General features: G+C 37.5%; 1 protein-coding gene across 2 annotated transcripts in view; it reads left to right on the top strand.

The window, feature by feature from the left end:
• Positions 1-19,291, top strand: part of LOC306867722 (WW domain-containing transcription regulator protein 1-like) — a 42,632-nt gene that overhangs the window by 11,606 nt on the left and 11,735 nt on the right. For both annotated transcript variants that reach the window (XM_079413558.1, XM_079413557.1), the window contains exon 2: positions 12,258-12,397. In XM_079413558.1, the coding sequence (XP_079269684.1) occupies positions 12,258-12,397 (140 nt within the window). The remainder of the gene's footprint in view (positions 1-12,257; positions 12,398-19,291) is intronic.

Below are 19,291 nucleotides of genomic sequence, written 5' to 3'. Positions count from 1 at the left end.
ATGCTTCTGGTTGAGTTTAGTGTAATTGGTATTGAACCTGTATGGGTTTAATTTTAGCTCTGGGTGTCATGTGCTGCTGTGCCACACTTCACATGAACATAAGCAGCGATTAGCAGATGGTGGTTCTGTCGATGTAATCTGTTTCTTACTCATTGTGAGCGTGGTTAAGCAGGTGTTGAGAGTAGAACAGGTAACGCTGCATAACTGTGCACTGGAGGTTTCTGAGAGCCGTGGGCCGGCCGATGTCTGAACAGATTACCCCTACAGGCACAGAGACACCTGAGTCAAACCCAACCAAATCCTCCCCATTATCCTACGCCTCAGTAACCCGCTGGAGCGGCGCTTGGAGTCGGTCTGTCTCAGGTCTGTTTAGTCTCTTATTGCAGTTTTGGCTCATGTGTGGTCATGTGAGCGCCGCTCTGACTGCCTCATCACTCATTACTGCTCATTTGATTGTAATTAACTCCTTAACTAGAGATAGAATTGGAGATTTATGGCAAAACGTATTGGGCTTTTATAAATGAGGCATCAATTGGGATTGTGGGAATCAGCATTTCCTACAGGATTGTGTTTCTGGCCTCTATTCATTTTCTTTTTTATGTTTTTCGTGTGAAAAAATAAATGACAAATTAGCATTTTTATCATTTCCTCTAAACGTTAGCAACCCAAGTCAGTTCAGAATGATTAGTGGATCTGTTTAACAAATGCATTAAAAAGCGCAAATAAATGACACCTATCAAGCAGCTCTTTTGATTGGAAAGCTTGTAAGAAACCCAGCTAGTGTTTCACATTAAATAAGATTATGTCTTTGAGAATGAGATTAACAAGAGAAACCTAGTGTATTTTTTTTGTGCTGTCAAACGATTAATCGCATCCAAAATAAACGCTTTTGTTTACATAATAATATATGAGTGCTGTGTATATTTATGTATGTATAAATACACACACATGCATGTATACATTTCAGAAAAATATGTTATGTTTATATATTAAAAATATTTATTATAATATGAATATAAATATATGTTTTCAAAATATATACTGTATGTGAGTGTATTTATATATACATAATAAATATACACAGTACACACACATATATATTATGCAAACAAAAACTTTTGTTTTGTATGCACACGCTTTTTTAATTAAAATGATAGTTATTAACCACGTGTAGTAACCTTTTTTAAAAGAAGAACCAAAAATAACAGAAATGGAAAAAAAGATGATTGTGTTTTTCAGCAGAGTGGAGCCAAGTGCATTAATTGAGCGAGCGAGAGAGCAGCGAATGGAAAGGAAAGTGGTGGGGTCTGTGTGTGAGAGCCAGAGTTCATTCCCATGTCTCCTGTAGGATTATTCACAATGAGTGCTTTGTCCTGCAGACATGAGGCTAATATGTGTCCACTCTTTATATTTGTACTTACTCGGAGACAAGAGAAAGACGCTTGTGTGCCGTCATGAGCTGACGGGGGTTTGTTTGAAGCGTCCTCATTGAATGTGGAACAGTTGACTGACAGCTTTACAGTTGGCTGGCATATGGGCACACTTATCAGATGCTGTCGAGTCCCGTTCTGGCCTTCCAGAGAATCAAAGCATTTGGTGTCTTTGAGGAGGGAAATGAGTATTTGTATGCAGCAAAACAGTGTGAAACAGAGTTTGAAAGAGCTGTCAAAGAGCCCAGTGTGGATGCTGACTTCAGCGCTCTCGTTCTCGCGGCCTCGTCCAACTCATAAACATAACATGAGACATTGTGCTCTTTATCTTGGAAGGAAAAGGACGGATGGGGCTGCGGCGCTGGGTCAGACTCCGTCAGACTGTTCTCCAGCGGTACTCAAAGTCCTGGCAGCCTCATGGAAAAGGGCTGTGATCGTGCCTTTGGCCCACTCGTCACCCGCTGCTGCTGATATATTGAGCAGCTAACTGCAGAACGACTCGATTTGAACCTTTACAGCTGCGGGGAATATTTTGATAGGTGGTGCTTTGCACAAAATTGCTAGCATTCCAACACACTCAGTGTTATTGATATACTAGTATAGTTTTTATTGCAGTTTATAGTGCTGTCAAACGATTAATCGCGATTAATCATTACAAAAACAAAAATGTTAACATTGATTTTAACATATATATTTAATCAATAAATATACATTTAAATAATTGTCTTCCTAACTTGAAATTGCCCACTGAAATTTAAAGTTTTGTTATTAGACAATATTTCTAAATATTGTAATAATTTCTTATTTGTATTTAATTTTTAAAGTATATATTCATAAATACTTCCTTAACCCTAAAACTGTTCAAAAAGTGTTTTAAATATATATATTATTATTATTAGTTGTTGTTTTTTTTATCTGAAATTGCATCACATAATCTGCCACTGAAGCTGTACAGTGATCTAGAGCAGTTATACAGTGACAAAGTTATATTTGACCATATCATCATTAGCAATGTGTAACTGAATGTTTGGTCCATGAGTGCAGTGATGAGATGAGCGCTCAAACACAACAGAACATGACTGGACTGAATGAAGTTAACTATTAACTGTGTGTCTGAGGGGGTTTGTATGTTAATGTGTGATGTGGGAACGGTTGACGGGTGACAGGTTGTTGTCAGGGTGACGCTGGGACTGAATTTAACACAGCATTCCAGCAACCCACACACACTCGAGGAACTCATCAGTGCAGTGCTCTGTAAAGAGTCTGAGGACTGCTGGACTTTTACAAACATTCACTGCTTAAAGGGTGAATCTCACTTTCTGGGTCATATTTCTCTCAAAACAAAACAAAAACGTGGTAACACTTTATTTGAAGGTGTCCTTGTTACACGTTACATGCACTTACATAATAACAATGAGTTATGCATAATTGCATGCGAGTAACCCTAAAACAAACCCTAATCCTGACCTTAACCATACAGTAAATACATGTAGTTAATTAATATTACTCGAATTAATTAATAGTACTTAAATGTATAATTACACTGTAACAACGACACCTTAAAATAAAAAAAGCTTATTTGAGGAACATTAAGATCATATATGATCTTAATGTTCCTATCTTAATGTAAAAAAAATACTACTTGGATATATATAAACAAATACTACAATAATGCATTAATATAAATAATAAATGTTTCATAACATGAATAACAATTTAGTGAGAATATATAGATACGTCAGGGGCAGTTACATTTTCATTTCCTTTTTTTAAGGAAAATTACAATTTTGAAATTTAGAAATTTAATTTTCAAATGTAATTTTTTTATGAATGAATGTATATTTATTGAGCAAGGACACATTAAAATGATCAAAAGTGAAAGTAAATACATTTATAATGTTGCCAAATATTTATTTTTTTCAAATAAATGCTGTTCTTCTAAACTGTGTTCATCAAACAATCCTGAAAATAAATAAACAAATAAATCATGGTGTCCACAATAACTGTGTTCAACATTGATAATAATCAGAAATGTGTCTTGAGCAGTAAATCGGTATATTAGAGTGATTTCTGAAGATCATGTGACTCTGAAGACTGCCTAAAATTCAGCTTTGCTCACAGGAATCGGTTACATTTGACTTTATTTTAGAAAAGAGTTGTTTTGGATTGTGGATGTGAATGAAGACAAACCCTCAGACGTTCATGATATTCATGAGTTCTGTGGGTTCACGAGAGGCTCAACAGCTCTCCGCTTGAAGAGATGGGATCAGTACATTCTTTTCCGCAGCACAATTTGCTTCTTGTTAGTCTGCAGTCGGGCAGAGTCCTTCTGGAGTTATTTAACATACTGGGCCGCCGTCCAGATCTGCCGCGTTATGAAGTCCTAATGAGATCCTCCTAAATCATGCAGTGTCTCAACAACAGCACCAGCGTATAAGAGCCCGGATCTGGAGATCTGGACAAACCTGACAAACCAAATACTGAATGTACCAGTTACATATTTAACTTTTAAACAGGCTTTTAACTTTAACAGTGTAGCAGAACAATGATACAGACCTCTTAATTGTGCTAAGGGTCAAGCAACTCCCAAACTTCCCATAAGGCTTAGCTTTGTCTCTGACGGGAAAGGCAGTAGTCATGAGTCACTGGTTTACTGTCATGATCTCTGTATTCAGACCCTCAGTTCTCCTCCAGCCCACAGTATGACTGCCTGTCTGTCCCTCAATACAAGACATCTGAGGCTTGTATATGTATGTATATATACACATAAACTGTAGTCTATATGTAACATATAATAATACATATAAAAAATTGTTAATCTTTTGAACTGTAATGCATGTTTCTGAAGTCTTATGCTCACAAAAACTGCATTTAATTGTTTGCAAGACAGTAAAAACAGTAATATTGTGAAACAATATTTTTTACCATTTAAAATAACTTTTTTTATGTGAATATATAGTAAAATGTGATTTATTCCTATGATCAAAGCTGTATTTTCAGCATCATTACTCCAGTCTTCAGTGTCACATGATCTTCAGAAATCATTATAATATACTGATTTGCTCCTCAACAAACATTTCTGATTATTATCAATGTTGAAAACAGTTGTGCTGCACAATATTTTTGTGGAAACTGCATGCATTTCATGTAGTTTAGGAAAGTCATCAGTGTCCACAGCTTGATAGTAGTTTGCTGGAGAAATGAAGTCTACAGAAGAGCATTTAGCAAAATACGATTAGGTAACTCATTATATTTTACTTTAAAGACCTGTTCACACCGGGACGACTTTCACGCGCGATATTCGGCGACGTTTAACGCCTCGTGACTAAACAAAGGGCGCCAATGTGAGTGTGCACACCGACGCGAAAAACGAGATGTTTTCTGGCAAAACTGAGATGAGCCGTTATGTTCTTTTTGCTCAGCAGTGGTTTTCGTCTTGGATCTCTGCCATGCAGGCCATTTTTGCCCCGTCTCTTTCTTATGCTGGAGTCATGAACACTGACCTTAACTGAGGCAAGTGAGGCCTGCAGTTCTTTAGATGTTGTTGTGGAGTCTTTTGGGACCTCTTGGATGAGTCGTCGCTGCGCTCTTGGGGTAATCTTGGTCGGCCGGTCACTCCTGGGAAGGTTCACCACTGTTCCATGTTTTCTCCATTTGTGGATAATGGCTCTCAATGTGGTTCGCTGGAGTCCCAAAGCTTTAGAAATGGCTTTATAACCTTTTCCAGACTGATAGATCTCAATTACTTTCTTTCTCATTTGTTCCTGAATTTCTTTGGATCTCAACATGATGTGTAGCTTTTGAGGATGTTTTGGTCTACTTCACTTTGTCAGGCAGGTCCTATTTAAGTGATTTCTTGATTGTGAACAGGTGTGGCAGTAATCAGGCCTGGGTGTGGCTAGAGAAACTGAACTCAGGTGTGATAAACCACAGTTATGTTTTAACAGGGGGCAAACACTTTTTCACACAGGGCCACGTGGGTTTGGATTTAGTTTTCACTTCATAAAAAAACGCTTCATTTAAAAACTGCATGTTGTGTTTAGTTGTTATCTTTGATTAATATTTAAATTAGTTTGATCTGAAACATTAAAGTGTGACAAACATGCATTAAAATAAAAAATCAGGAAGGGGGCCAACACTTTTTCACACCACTGTGTTTATATATATATATATATATATATATATATATATATATATATATATATATATATATATATATATATACAGTATATATGTAAACACTATTGTATTCCTACATATATACTTGATAATTTGGCTCTCTAAACATTCGTGTGACTGAACAGAGCCAGTAAATCCGTGCCAGGTCTAAAGTTAGCACACCCAATAGCAGCTGCAGGGCCGTTGACTCCCACACTCACGGGCCAGTTGTCCGAACCAGTAACACGACGAGCCACCCAAAGTCCTTCACAACAGCTGAGGAAGATCTGATGCGGGACTGCTTCAGTTTTCCACTTGCTGAATAAGTATTCTTGGAGTCTGTTTCCACACAAACACGGCAGCTATTTAGCGTGGACTGTCCCTTGCCTTTGGATCCAATGGGTCATGTTGGCGCTTGAGACTTTGTGATGTTCGAATCCTATTTTCGAGAAACAAAATGTTTCAAATGTTTGACTGTGAGTTTTAGTTTTAGGGCAGTAACTAACTAAATCTAGTGACGCTAGTAACATAAAACCACTTAACGCTTATAGCGCTTATTGAACACTTATTGAATTGCGAAAACACTGACTGTTTTTAAACAGGTTTTTTGAGTACTCTCAGATGAAAACATCACCCCACCCTAAACTCACACCTATGATTGAGGGTGGCTGATGCTCAAACCACACACACATTGTTTACAACTGTAATAATACTCTAAAGCTGCTTTGACATAATCTGTATTGTTAAAAGCGCTATATAAATAAAGGTGACTTGACAACTTTTGGGAAATCAGCTAGCAGAAATACTCATATACTCTTCAATACAGAGTGATATTACCCCCAAAACTCCACACAAATAGCTTCAGTGCACTTTTGTTTTAGCAATTACCCATTAATTATCACTTTATTACATGACTGTTTCAAAAACTTGATTGTGCTTGGTTAACTGCTAGGCCAATTGTGATTTTTAATGTATTATTTATTTTTTTGTCTAAGTGGAAGCTTTAAGATAATATGCCATTAAAAAAATAGTATTTCATGTTTATGTAACGTGTAATAACTGTGTAGTAAACATGTAATAGCAACTACTCATCAGATTGCAAAAGAGATCTTATTGTCTGACGCATTTTAGATAAGATATTGTCCCTCTTAACTCTTTCCCCGCCAGCGTTTTTGAAAAAAGTTGCCAGTCACAAAATGTAATGGCCCCCAGAATATTTTGCTGTATGAATATCTAAACGTGCAGTACTTAAAAATAAAGATCAGAGCCTCTCTTGCGCGTAGACTGTCTCTTGCCTTTTGATCCAATGTCTCATTTTAGTGCTTGGAACTTTGTGATATTCGAATCCTATTTTTTTTTAACTAAATCTAGTGACACTATTATTTCTAAGCATCACATAATGGAATTGCAAAAACAATAATGTCAATTAAATAATAATCACAATAATAATAATAATCACAACAATAATAATCTATTAAAATATGCTAATGGTGTATTTTTTGTCTAATTGGAAACTTCAATGTAATTTACAGGTAAAAATGTCTATAAATAATATTTAATGTCCAAATAGCATGTAATAAGTGTGTAATAAATGTGTAATAGCTAAATACTGCTCAGATTGCAAAAAAAAACCTAAAAAAAAAAAAAAAAAAACAATAATTATAATATAATCTCATAGTTATGCATTTGAAAAGATATTACCCTTCTTAAATAGCTTTACTTTTATTTTTACAGTATATAATAATCATTAATTTTCTACTTTTACTAGCTTTATAGCTGAAACATTGCAACGCTGACACTGTTATTGAACTGAATTGAAACAAGTGCTGTCAAACGATTAATCGCGATTAATCACATCCAAAATAAAAGTTTTTGTTTGCATAATATATGTGTGTTCTGTGTATATTTATTATGTATATATAAATACAAACACAAGCATGTATATATTTTGAAAATATTAACATGTACTTATTCATACTTATTCATATAATTTATATTTTAAATAAATATATTTATTTTACATTTATTAATTGCGATTAATCGTTTGACAGCACTAATTTATTTTGAATTTTTGATTTATTAATTGATACATTTTTGATCAAAAATGTTTCTTTGAAACAATCTGTATCCAAACGATCAATAAATCACTATGTAATTAAGTGTGCCAAGTCGCTCGACTCTAGTTGAACTGCTTGTAGCTTCACAAACCATTTGAGAGTAGCAGGTTTTGGTCCCACTGTCCTCACTGCTGACCAGGCCTGCAAACACAAGCCACGACTTGCCCTGTTTCCACAGAAGATGGCAGGGCTCAGCGGCAGTAATCTGGATGACTATAATTAGTAGCGCATTCCATTTCCTGCCCGCCCCTCCCTCACATTTTCACATTCAATTGAATACTTCTGATTCCGCAATATCCAGCTGGTGTCCTTCAACAATCCCCACCGTCTAAATCTGACCTCTGGCGATCCGTCTTTCGGACAGGCCCTCCGTCACCGATTTCTTTTCTCTTCTGAGGAGGAGTCGCCTTTGTGCTGGATGTGCAGGAATTCCCCGGTAACCCGAGCTCAGAGTAATTGGGAAAGTGGATCCTTTTCTTTTGTTCCTGTTTTCAATTAGCACAGCTGGGTGTAGAGAGTCCCAGAGCCATGCTGGGCTGCTGTCACCCTGCGAAAGGGGCGGTTTTCAGTGGGGAGGATGTCCCTGAGTCAGCCCAAACCTGACCACAGTTACCATCCGCCCTGTTTTAGCATGAGCGCTTGAATGAAATGACCTTTGAGATGCTTTTCAGAATTTTGTGCAGAAGAAAAACCCTCTTGATCGCGTGGAGCTTTTTGATTCTTTTTCTTACTGCCTATATATATGTGTGTGTGTGTGTGTGTGTGTGTGTGCCAGCTCCATCTGGAGTGTGTGACAGTCTCTATGGCTACAGACAGACACACATTCCTGGAGTTTTCTTGCTGGACTCTGAACACGCTTGTGGGTGAAAGATGCCTTCAGATGCGTCTGCTGTGCCACTGCCTGCTCTATAATTAGAACAACATACGAGATGGATCTGGGTAGAGTTTGATACTTTTTCAAACAGGAAATTGGGACATATCAAATAGCTATTTTTTTGTAATTAATAGGCTTTAGTTACATCACAGCCATGATTTGCTGAATTTCTAATATTGGGGGTTTAAATGAAGAAATTAAAGTACTGTATCATAAGAGGTCAACAAGATTTTTTAATTAATCTTCAGAAATTTAAGAGTCTATTTACTATGTAGACCTGGTGTTCTCAACTTTAAAGATTAAATTCCACTTTTCTGCAGAGTTTAGCTTCAACCTTGATCAAACTTACCTGCCTGTACCTTTCTACAGTAGTAATTCTGAAGACTTTGATTACCTTGTTCAGGTGTGTTTGATTAGAGTTGGATCGAAACCTGCAGGAAAGTGGATCTCGAGTGCCAGAGTTGAGAATCCCTGAAGTAGACATAAAATCATGTCTCAGAAACATTCCTTTCCAAACAACTTACAACCATGAGCTCATTAACATAGGACAGCATCACAAGTAAACTGAGATTTGCATAAAAAGCTTTTTATCAGTTGTCCCTTAAGAACTCACCGAAAAGGTCAAAGAGAGGCTGGAAAATGGTCAAAAGAAAAGTACAGCTGTTTGTGTTGAACAGAGCCTTGACTAACATTATAAGAGAGAAAAATATAATGTTGTAAAAGTGATAAATATGATTCTTTAAGTAGACAAAAAAATGCTATGCTTGTGCCACTATGCCATTAGTTCTGATAATTCTACAAAATGTGTCAAACGAGAGAAAGCCAAATTGTGCCACTGGTTAATTGTTGTTTGCTTTAACATTAGGCTGCTAAACAGCTGCTCCACTGCACGTATTGGCTTTAACGTGTGGGAAGATGGGGCTCAGATTTAAGGGTCCCAACCCACAGGTGCAGGACAGCTGCCCCACCCAGAACCCAAAGACTCCCGAGGGCCTGTTCCTTCTCTCTCCTGTCAGACCTTCGTAAATCTAAACCACTCCTGCAGTGTTAATTAACCCCACTGTTGATGTATTTCACAAAGCTGGAGTCTCTTAAACCACAACTTTAGAAACCGATGGTCAGGTTTACAGCGTAAAAACAGTATTTACATGTTATTTTAGCAATATTCTTTTTTTTTAATATCTTGTGAAGCAATACAGAATTCTTGGAAATTTAACCACTAAAAAATTAGAAACAGTTTATTAAAGAGACAGAATAGTTTCTCAAAACAAACACCGGGAGGTCTGCTGTCAGGGCAGCACGTGGAGACATGGCTTCCTGTTCTGCCGCTGTGCAGGCCTGAGATCAGCAGGAAGTAGATCATCTTCCCAGCAGAGCGTGAATAGTTTGAGCGAGTCACTCTCTGATTGAGGCTTTTGTGTGTTTTGTGACTCATTTGGTCACTAACAGCCATATGATTTTCTGTTCGGACCAGTTTATGTACAAACAAGCAGGGGAGGTTTAGTGTCCTATATTTTAGTTTAAAACCCTGTAAAGAATGTAGTCAGCCAGGTTGATACGTTTATGGGTCTCAATCTTTTTAAACCCAGATTTTGATATTAATTGATTGGTTAGAATTAAGGTGCATTTTTGATTGTTGACTGTACACAATTTACACTCTTAAAAATAAAGGTGCTTAAAAGGTTCTTCACAGCGATGCAATAGAAGAACCATTTTTAGTCCCACAAAGAACCATTCCATCAAAGGTTCTTTAAAAGAACCATCTCTTTCTTACCTTTTTATAATCTGAAGAATCTGAATCGGCTCTTCAGATGTTAAAGGTTCTTTATGGAACCATTTAGACTAAAAGGTTCTTCTATGGCATTGTGAAGCACCTTTGTTTTTACCATTTTAAGCTTGTCAAAAATGGTTCGAGTCTGTCATGCAAATTCGCCGCATTAACCAATAGAAATCTGCTTGGTTTGAAAGTGACTCTTGTGGAAGTGAAGCATCATGTTTCACTATACAGTTGACAATGGAACATTGACCTTTTTTGGCAATACAATTTTGCCATATTTCACTAATAAAACTGCACCTTAAGAATGAAAAAATAAATCCAAAATTTAAAATGACTTCTTCAATTTCCCGTATTTGAAGGTTGGGTTCTTTTAATTGAGCAAAGGTGTCACAATATGATGTTTCGGTCTTCTGTTGGTCACACGTATTCATATCATATTTATTTTGCAGGTCTTAGTTCGCCCAACTTTCATATGCAGTTGAATGGGAAACTTAGCTGAGATTGTGTATAAATGGAAGTCAATGGAACGAAAAATGACCACCCCTTTAGCTTTGCAGGTGATGGACTGTAAATAAAATAAGCCTACTAGCAACCCACTTTTGGAGCTTATCTAGTGGTTGTACAAGGCTTGCATTTATTCATCATTACCGTATCCTGCAGAGTTCAGTTCCAGCTCTAGCGAAACTCACCTGAACCTGCTCATCAAGGTTGAAAATGTCAGACAAGGTTTGAGACTAATCTCAAGCGGAAGTCATTTCTCCAGGAGCAGGTTTGAGCACCCCTGAACTAAGCCCACCTGATAATGAAAGCCACGCTAAACTGGTTTACTAACCGAGGGACACTGAGATTGTCATGTAGTAACCGCCAGTCTGTTGCTCGTGGCCTTGCATGAAAAAATGCAGAGAAGCCAGAATTTCACGTAGCTGCAGTTTTGAAGGGTTCACTCAGGGTGGAGGAGTGGAGAGGACATCACCGCCTGTAAACACCAGAACATCTGCTACTTGATTCACGATCTGCAGTGATTGTTCATTCTGGACTTTTAGCTCTGTGGTTAGAACTGTAGGTCGAAAGGTTGCGTTGAGTCCAGCAATGGCTTGAGTTGAATTATTTAAGGAGAATGTTGCATAGTAAAATGAATATATATATACTTTCTTTTTTTTTGCAAAACTTTTGAGTCCCCCCTAATAAGTTTGCTCACAAAACCTCTGTGTTCACCGAAGCAACGTTGCATTTACTTGGGCTCAAAATGTTTGTAGGGAAATGTATGGTGAATGTGGGCATGGAGGGCGATTTAAGATGCAGTCACAGTCTAGTGGCTTTAAGTTTTGGTGGGCTCCTATGAATTCTTATTTTTGTGTATACATCTGTTTAAACCCACTAAGGGTTAAGTTTAGGGGTTGTCCTTAATGCTTAGGTTTTTTTTCTGAAAAAACAATTTTATCAGACAAATTCATGTGAAAATGGCAACTCATAAAATAGTTCAAATCTAGTTTGTTTTCTCAAATTTAGTGGTAGGCAGCATTTTTTGAGCACAATTTTTTGGGAACCTTTGCGAAAGAAAAGCAAAATCATTGATATAATTGATTCTTCCCATCTCTTTTTTTCACCATCACCATCACATTTCCGTAGTGCTTCCCCAACGCTGACGCCATTGTAGTTATACCTGGCCAAGAAATCCAAATGTGTCCTCTTAGAGACAGTTGGGTTTTAAATGGGTTTTGTAGTAAAGGGTTGGGATCAAGCTGAAGTGTCCAATGTACAAAATCGCCATTGTGTTCCTAGAATACAAGAAAAACAAGTTCTGATTTGCTTGACCTAAAGAAATTCAGGTTTTTCTTCTTAGTGTGAATACTCTTCTGCAGTGTGTTTAATGTGAACATGTTGTTTTCGTTCTTGTGCAGTCACATTGAGAAGATCACCACATGGCACGACCCCAGGAAGACCATGGCACCCTCGGTGACCCAGATGGGTCTCCACAATCAAGCCTCCAGCAACGGCAACATACAGCAGCGCTCCATGGCCCTCTCTCAACCCAACCTCGGTGAGTGTGAAAGCCGTCCATCCCAGCAGTCCACATTCCCCATTACTCATGAAAACACACATGCTCTCTTGAGCTGTTTTCAATCAGCTGGGAAGGAGCTTTGCTACAAGTGCTTGCCCTGTGTAACATCCTGTGTAATGAGCCGTGACATTCACACAGACATCTAAAAATCACACCTCGGATGTGGAATTGGGATGAACTTCATGGAGTTTAATAAATGTACAATACTTGACTTCTAGCATGCTACAATACAGTTTTTTTCTTTTGTGTTTAGATGTGTGTGCTAAGGGTTAGAGATTTAAACAAACTCCTATAGTCTTAAACCCACACCATTTGTGCAACACACATGATCCACTAAAAACACCATTTACTTTTATTTAGTGCACTATTTGAAGGCAACAGCCATTTGTAGTGGTGTCCGAAACCATAGGCATAACTGAGTAATGAGTGTTCAACCGATGTACTGTACACTCAGTGGATACCAATGCACTGTGAGAGTCACTTAAAATAGATAACCCCATCTCAACAGAAGACTGCGCCCACAGCCCTTTCAGGTACAATCAAATTAAATATTCAAATTCACAATTCTGAATTCAAGTGGACAATACTTTATTAGTCGAGAATTGTAAATGAGCGTATTGAGGACGATTTGGAAAGGGTTTCGTGGTACCAGTCTTGTGGTAATTATTAACTTTTTTACATTTTGCTGAATTTGTATGAATTCATAGAATCTCAATTGTATGTTTTTGTATGATCTTTTTATGCCTCACTGAGGCTAAGGTTAAGGGGTGGACCTTCATGCTTATTACAAAATCAGAAACTTGTAAAATAGCTGTTTTCTTCTGCGTACTCAATGGCTAGCCGCAAGAGAATAGCCCTGCACTGTGAGGGTTGCTTCGAATATATTCTCACATCTCAACAAAGATGGTGTCCAAGGCACTTCTGGCACACTCGGTTTCTGAATTCACAAATTTCAAATTCAAGTGAACGATATTAGTTGAGAATAGTAAATGAGCATATAGGGGACGATTTACATTTGCCGAATTTGTATGAATGCATATGATCTTATTTGTACATTTTTGTGTGATTTGTTTGCACCCCACTGAGGGTTAGGTTTAGGGGTGGACCGTAATACTTATTCTTTTTCTAAAAATTTTATTTTTTGCACAAATCAAATGGAAGTCCCAAACTCAATAAATAGTTGTTTTCTCATGCACACTCAATGGCTAGCAGCTAGAGAACACCCATGGGTCGCGACCAATAAATTCCCGCATACCAACAGATGGCATCCACAGCACTTTCACAGCACACAGTTTCTGAATTCAAGTAGATTATATTAGTGGAGTATTGCAAGGAATAGTAAATGATTTCCGAAAAGCCACAGTCTCATGGCAGTTATTAGATACAAACTACGTTTACCGAATTAGTATAAATTTGTACATTTGTTTGTTTTTGTATAATCTGTTTATGCCAAACTGAGTGTTAGGTTTAGGGATGGACTGACATGCTTAATTGTTTTATTAAAATTATTTTATATTTTTGTACAAATCAAATTGTACTAATTCATAAGAAACTGTGTAAAATAGTTAGGTTCTCTTATAAGATCAGGTTGCGTTCAGAATGTACTCTATTTGAATCTAGTATGTGTTTTTAAGGAATAGTTCACATTTACTTCAAAAAAAAAAAAAAGTCTGTTTTGCATTATTTTAGGCTAGGTACCATGTTTTAGACCTAGTAACAAAGTGTTTCATTTAGTGATTTCTTAAAGTATGTGTACATGACATGACGATTATCTGCCATTTCTGTATAACAGCACATAGAGCTGTCTGTCTGTTGATCAGAGGCCCTTAATGAGGTTTAACTGGTATTTCTGAGAGGGTCAAATGCTGATTTAATGAAAAAAGCCTCCCAGCCAGCAGATCTGAAGGCTTTTAAAGCCGTATTACATGTGTTACTGTCATACGTGAGGCGTTCTGTAGCATGTTTTGCACATTGCTTGCTCTGTCCCGTGACACTGGCCGTCGCTCTAACTCTGTCAGTACCTTAAACGATTTCCAAATGTGCTTTCTTTGTTTGGCTTTTTTCTTCCCAAATCCTGATTTGTGATGAAATGGAAAAAAAGGTGTGCCTCTGCTTTGTTGGCAGCGGAGAAACAGATTCCTGCAAAGTGGGGGATGGAGGGATGAGAACAAGACGAAAGAGTTTGGAGGGAGAAATATTCCTTCCAGCGCTGCATACAGTAGACAGAAACTATCTCAGAATATAGAGTTACATACTATGAAGTTTTAGATGTTGTCTCTATTCACAGGAAGTAAAGATATTTAACAAAAACTCCTAACTGTTTCCTTCTTACCTTGTTGTAAATAATAGCAAATAAGATGCAACTTTTCCTTTTCAATGTGAGCGTATAGGGGACACTCGTCCAAACGGCTGCTTTTCTGTAAACTCAACCACTCATTTCTCGGGTGCACGATCTTCCGATGACTCAACCGCTCAGGGTTTTGTTGAGATGGCGTGTCATCCATTTTGGCTCACCGGGATCTAGTACAAGTTCAACAGATGCATAATAGAAAGCCGTGACTCAGATCCTGTGCCTACAATCCCACAATTCCTTGTGCTTCCTCTGTCCCTGGATGGAGCAATTTTTTTCAGCCTCTTGGAACTTGCAACGTATTCTTAGTTCAGACCAGCTTGAGCTTCACCTGTTGTGTGTTTGCAGTAATTCATGGCGGGGCCCCCCCTCAAAACTTAGGGATTATGGGTAATTGACACTCTAATGCAGGAGTGCATTATTAGAACAATACAGTTTTGTTGAATGCTTTCCATAGCTCCCCCCTGCCTCACTTACAACAACTTTTTGCCATATTGCATCACACTCCAGAGTTTTAAAGGCAGCTGCGATTGTTTGTTTTTTAGCTCGCAAGAAATTGAGCCCAGTATGAATGTGTCATCTGGTCAATGATGAGATGCTCATTTCTTCTTGCATTAAAATGTACAAAGTGCATTAATCTGCACATGCAATATGAGGAAATGGCATGAGGGTGTTGCTCTAGTGCTGTGACTAGCATGTGTCTACACTAAGGTGAAATGATCCAGAGATGATTTGCAATACATGCTAATACCTCTTGTTTGTAATTGTCTGTTGGCCTGATCAGTGATCATTTTACTTATAAAACTTAACAATCCTTGACAGTAGGGGTGGGCAATATACACGGTTAAATGGTAGAAATTTGTCAACCTACAACGCTACACATTCAAGATGATACTGTAGCTGTGCTATGTGGTCACGAAAACGTATCATTTGCATGTGTTTTTAAGCATTGCGGATGAAAAATATGTGATTTTAAGCCATTGAAACACAATCAGCTGTGCAAGAAGGTGAAGATGGTGCTCACAGAGAGCGGGAGAATTGAACAGATTTATTTTTGCCTCTTTATAGGCCTTGAACAGTTAAATGCACACATTTGGCATGTGCCAAAATGTCCGTCTTTGCAAGTATCCTCATAAACACAGTAATTTAGGTCTTCACTAAAAGTGAACAGCTGAGAAAGAAAACACATGTAACAGTATATTGGATCCGGGCAGCTCTTAAAGTGACAGCAGTCTAATATTCCTGCTGTCTGTCATTCATGTTAATCAAACAACAAAAGAGAAAATCTCTCAATGCTCTTGACCAAATCACTTTTTAGTTTGTCCTATTGCTTGTAATTAGTTTCTTATTCTTTTTTAATCATTGACTGTTTATTTGTCTTCAGTGAGTTTGAGTTTTGTTTGTTTTTTTAGTTTAGGCTGTATAGTTTTAAATTTTTTTGTGATATTGACACTGGTGACAAAAATTATGAAATTTCTGTGGTATATATACTGATATAAGTTTGTGATCATATCACCCACCTCTACTTGACAGACATTAACATGACCATTTTCAAGGACAATGAAAATTCTGTCCTCATTTACTCAAACCCATGTGGTTCCTGTGTGACTTTTAATTCTTCTGTGAAATACAGTCAAGAGATTCTGAAGAACTGTTTTCGTCCAAAACACTGGACCGCATTGATTTTCATTGTATGGGCAAAATAACAAATTAAAAAAAAGAAAGTCGTACAAGTTTGGAATGACATGAGGGTTTGTAAATGTGGACCGAATTTTCATTTTCCAAGATACTAAAGATATTTGTGTTGTTGCCGGTGACTAATTACAGATAAGTCTGATACAATTATGTGAATTTGAAAAAAATATATATCTACCAATTAGTACATTTTTAATACATGACTGCTAAGACTACTCCTAATTTGCATGATATCTATCCTATGTACTACTATAGTATAACAGAACAGGACTGGGGCATCCCATAATAGTGCACTGAAAAACTATACCAGTTGTCTGGATGGTGTACTACTTTTGGTGGATTTTTCAGTGTACACTAACCAGTCCACAATGTGTTGTAGCTTTAGTTTGACAATTTGGGGGGATCATTGGCATTGAGTTTCAATTTATTTAGTTTATAATAGTGGACATTAGTTGCTGTCATGATATTAGGTTTTCACTACATGATGATCATGGCCAAAATAACTTACAATAACAAAATTATCACAATAGACCCAGCGTTTTCTTATTTTTTGTTTTATGATGAGTGCAATAGGTGCAATAACAAAACCAATTATGTTGGCATGTCAACAAGATCACTTGTGTTGGATTATTTACGATAGTATTATATTATGTAGTATTATATATCACAGTTATCGTGAATACCAGTATACAGCACACCTAGTGGACAGAAGGTTCAGTCACATATAAAATAGTGCATATCCTTTGCTGTCTTTATGAGAAGGTATTTAGATCTTCACCATAAAAAGCACAAGTAAAAGTAAGTGGAGCGAGATATGAGGTCTGTTAGCCAACGCTTTGATTATGAGCTCTTGTTGGGACAGGATGTCCTTTTAATGTCTCACAGATTTTTGGGACTGGACATTTTCCTTTCCTTTTTTCCTGCCATTTTTGCTGACCCTGCTGTAAAGCTGATGCTGTTTCTGGGAAATCAATGAAACAAGAAGCTCTTTGTGCTTTAGCAACTCAATCGACTCTGTCCGATCTCTCTCTCTCTTCCTTCACGGACCTTGTCCGCTGCGCATGTGTTTTCTATCATGGCGGGGGTTGACACTCAGATGTCAGGGGGGCCAAAGGCTGGGAAGCCAGAGTGTGTCCGGCTGAAGCTGTTCACATCTGGACCAGCAGCACACGCTGGAATAGATCGTAACCGAGAGTCAGTGTTGCTTCCCACCTGTTGGACTGTGTTGAACTTGGACAGTGAACGTCATGAACCTTGACCTCTTGATGAACGGCATTTAAAAGTGAATCTCATGGAACCTCAAAAACATGTCCGGGTCATATTTAGCCTAAAAAAAATCTATCTTTTCTTGGGACCATTAATATGTCCACTGAGACTACTAATAATGGATGAGTTTGGTGATTTTTGCAACACAAGTTACGCCAAACAGAATTGCAGCAGTAATTCAGTTTTATACAAACTGTTTCTCAGAAATTAAAATTATGTCGTTGTCTACTCACCGAACTAGTTCATCTTTGAAACACAAATGAAGATATTTAGATTAAACCTGAGAGACTTGTGTCATTCCACTGTAAGTCCATTCCACCAAAACATTCAAGCTTTACAAAGTTAACAAAGACTTTAAATCAAAGTCTTCTGAATATAATGAACAGATTATAAGGTAACACTTTATTTTGATAGTCCACTTTAGACATTCTACTAACAGTAAGTAACTTTGCAACTACATGTCAACTAGCAGTCATTAGAGTATTAGTAGACTGTCTGTTTAATATCTGCTAATGCTTTATTTTGATGGGTCCACAACATACAACATACTGACTATGAGAAACTTTGCAAGTGTCAACTTATTCTACTAACACTAAACCTACCCTACTGAGAGTTAGTAGACATGTAGTTGCAAATGAATGAGAATTAGTTGGCATGTAGTTAACATGTTGTTACAAAGTTACTTATAGTTAGTAGAATGTCTAAAGTGGACTAGTGTAAAAGTGTAACCGATTATAAACATTGATCAACACATCTATAGATCATATCAAATATGGTAAATAAACACAAGAAATGCTTGACACGCGAGAACAAACCTCACTGGTTCTTCTGCATCAAGAAAGCACATTTTGGTAGAATGGACTTTCAGTGAACAGAAATCTGTCAGATTTCAAAATATCTTCATTTGTGTTTCGAGGATGAGCGAAACTCTTATATGTTTGGAATGAGGTGACGGTGAGCAGGTGTTGAACATTTTCATGCTTGAGTGAACTATCCCTTGAACTGTCACGGAAAATAATATCACAATGCAAAATATCTCATTGGTAGTAAAAATGGTTGATGACTTCAGTGGCAGAAGTGAGATCTGAACTAGCGAACGTCTCCTCTTCATCTTACCATATAAGGCCGTCTTTGCTTCACCTCAACTGCTCGGTTGCCAAATCCTCCACCCCATCCATAAAACTGATCCTTTGAAGATCTTTTTGATGTGAATAAATGTTTGCACATCTTATAAAGAAAGCAAACCGTGATAATCCTCGGCTCCTGCCTGGTTATGATTGTGGAGTTTAGTAGAGTTTAGTTGCTGGCGCGATGCAGTCGTTTTGAGTGATAATACATGAGTTGGTGGTATCTCTTGACATTTTGACCTGGTTTATCATTTACCACACTTCCATAGTTAATGTGTTGTCTTCCTGTTCACTAGACAATTGATAGCCTGAAAATGTCTATAGCAAGTCTGAAGAATCACTGCATTTAGTCTAACGAGGAAATTGGTTTAGTGCCAGTTTGAAACCGTTCTCTTGTGCATTATGTAATGCTCTCCAACAGAAATCCATTTATAG

The sequence above is a fragment of the Barbus barbus genome (assembly GCF_936440315.1).
Source record: "Barbus barbus genome assembly, chromosome: 49".
In the NCBI taxonomy this organism is placed as follows: Eukaryota; Metazoa; Chordata; class Actinopteri; order Cypriniformes; family Cyprinidae; genus Barbus; species Barbus barbus.
The sequence above is the reverse complement of the archived record's forward strand: the minus strand, read 5'-3'. Positions and strand labels throughout refer to the sequence as shown.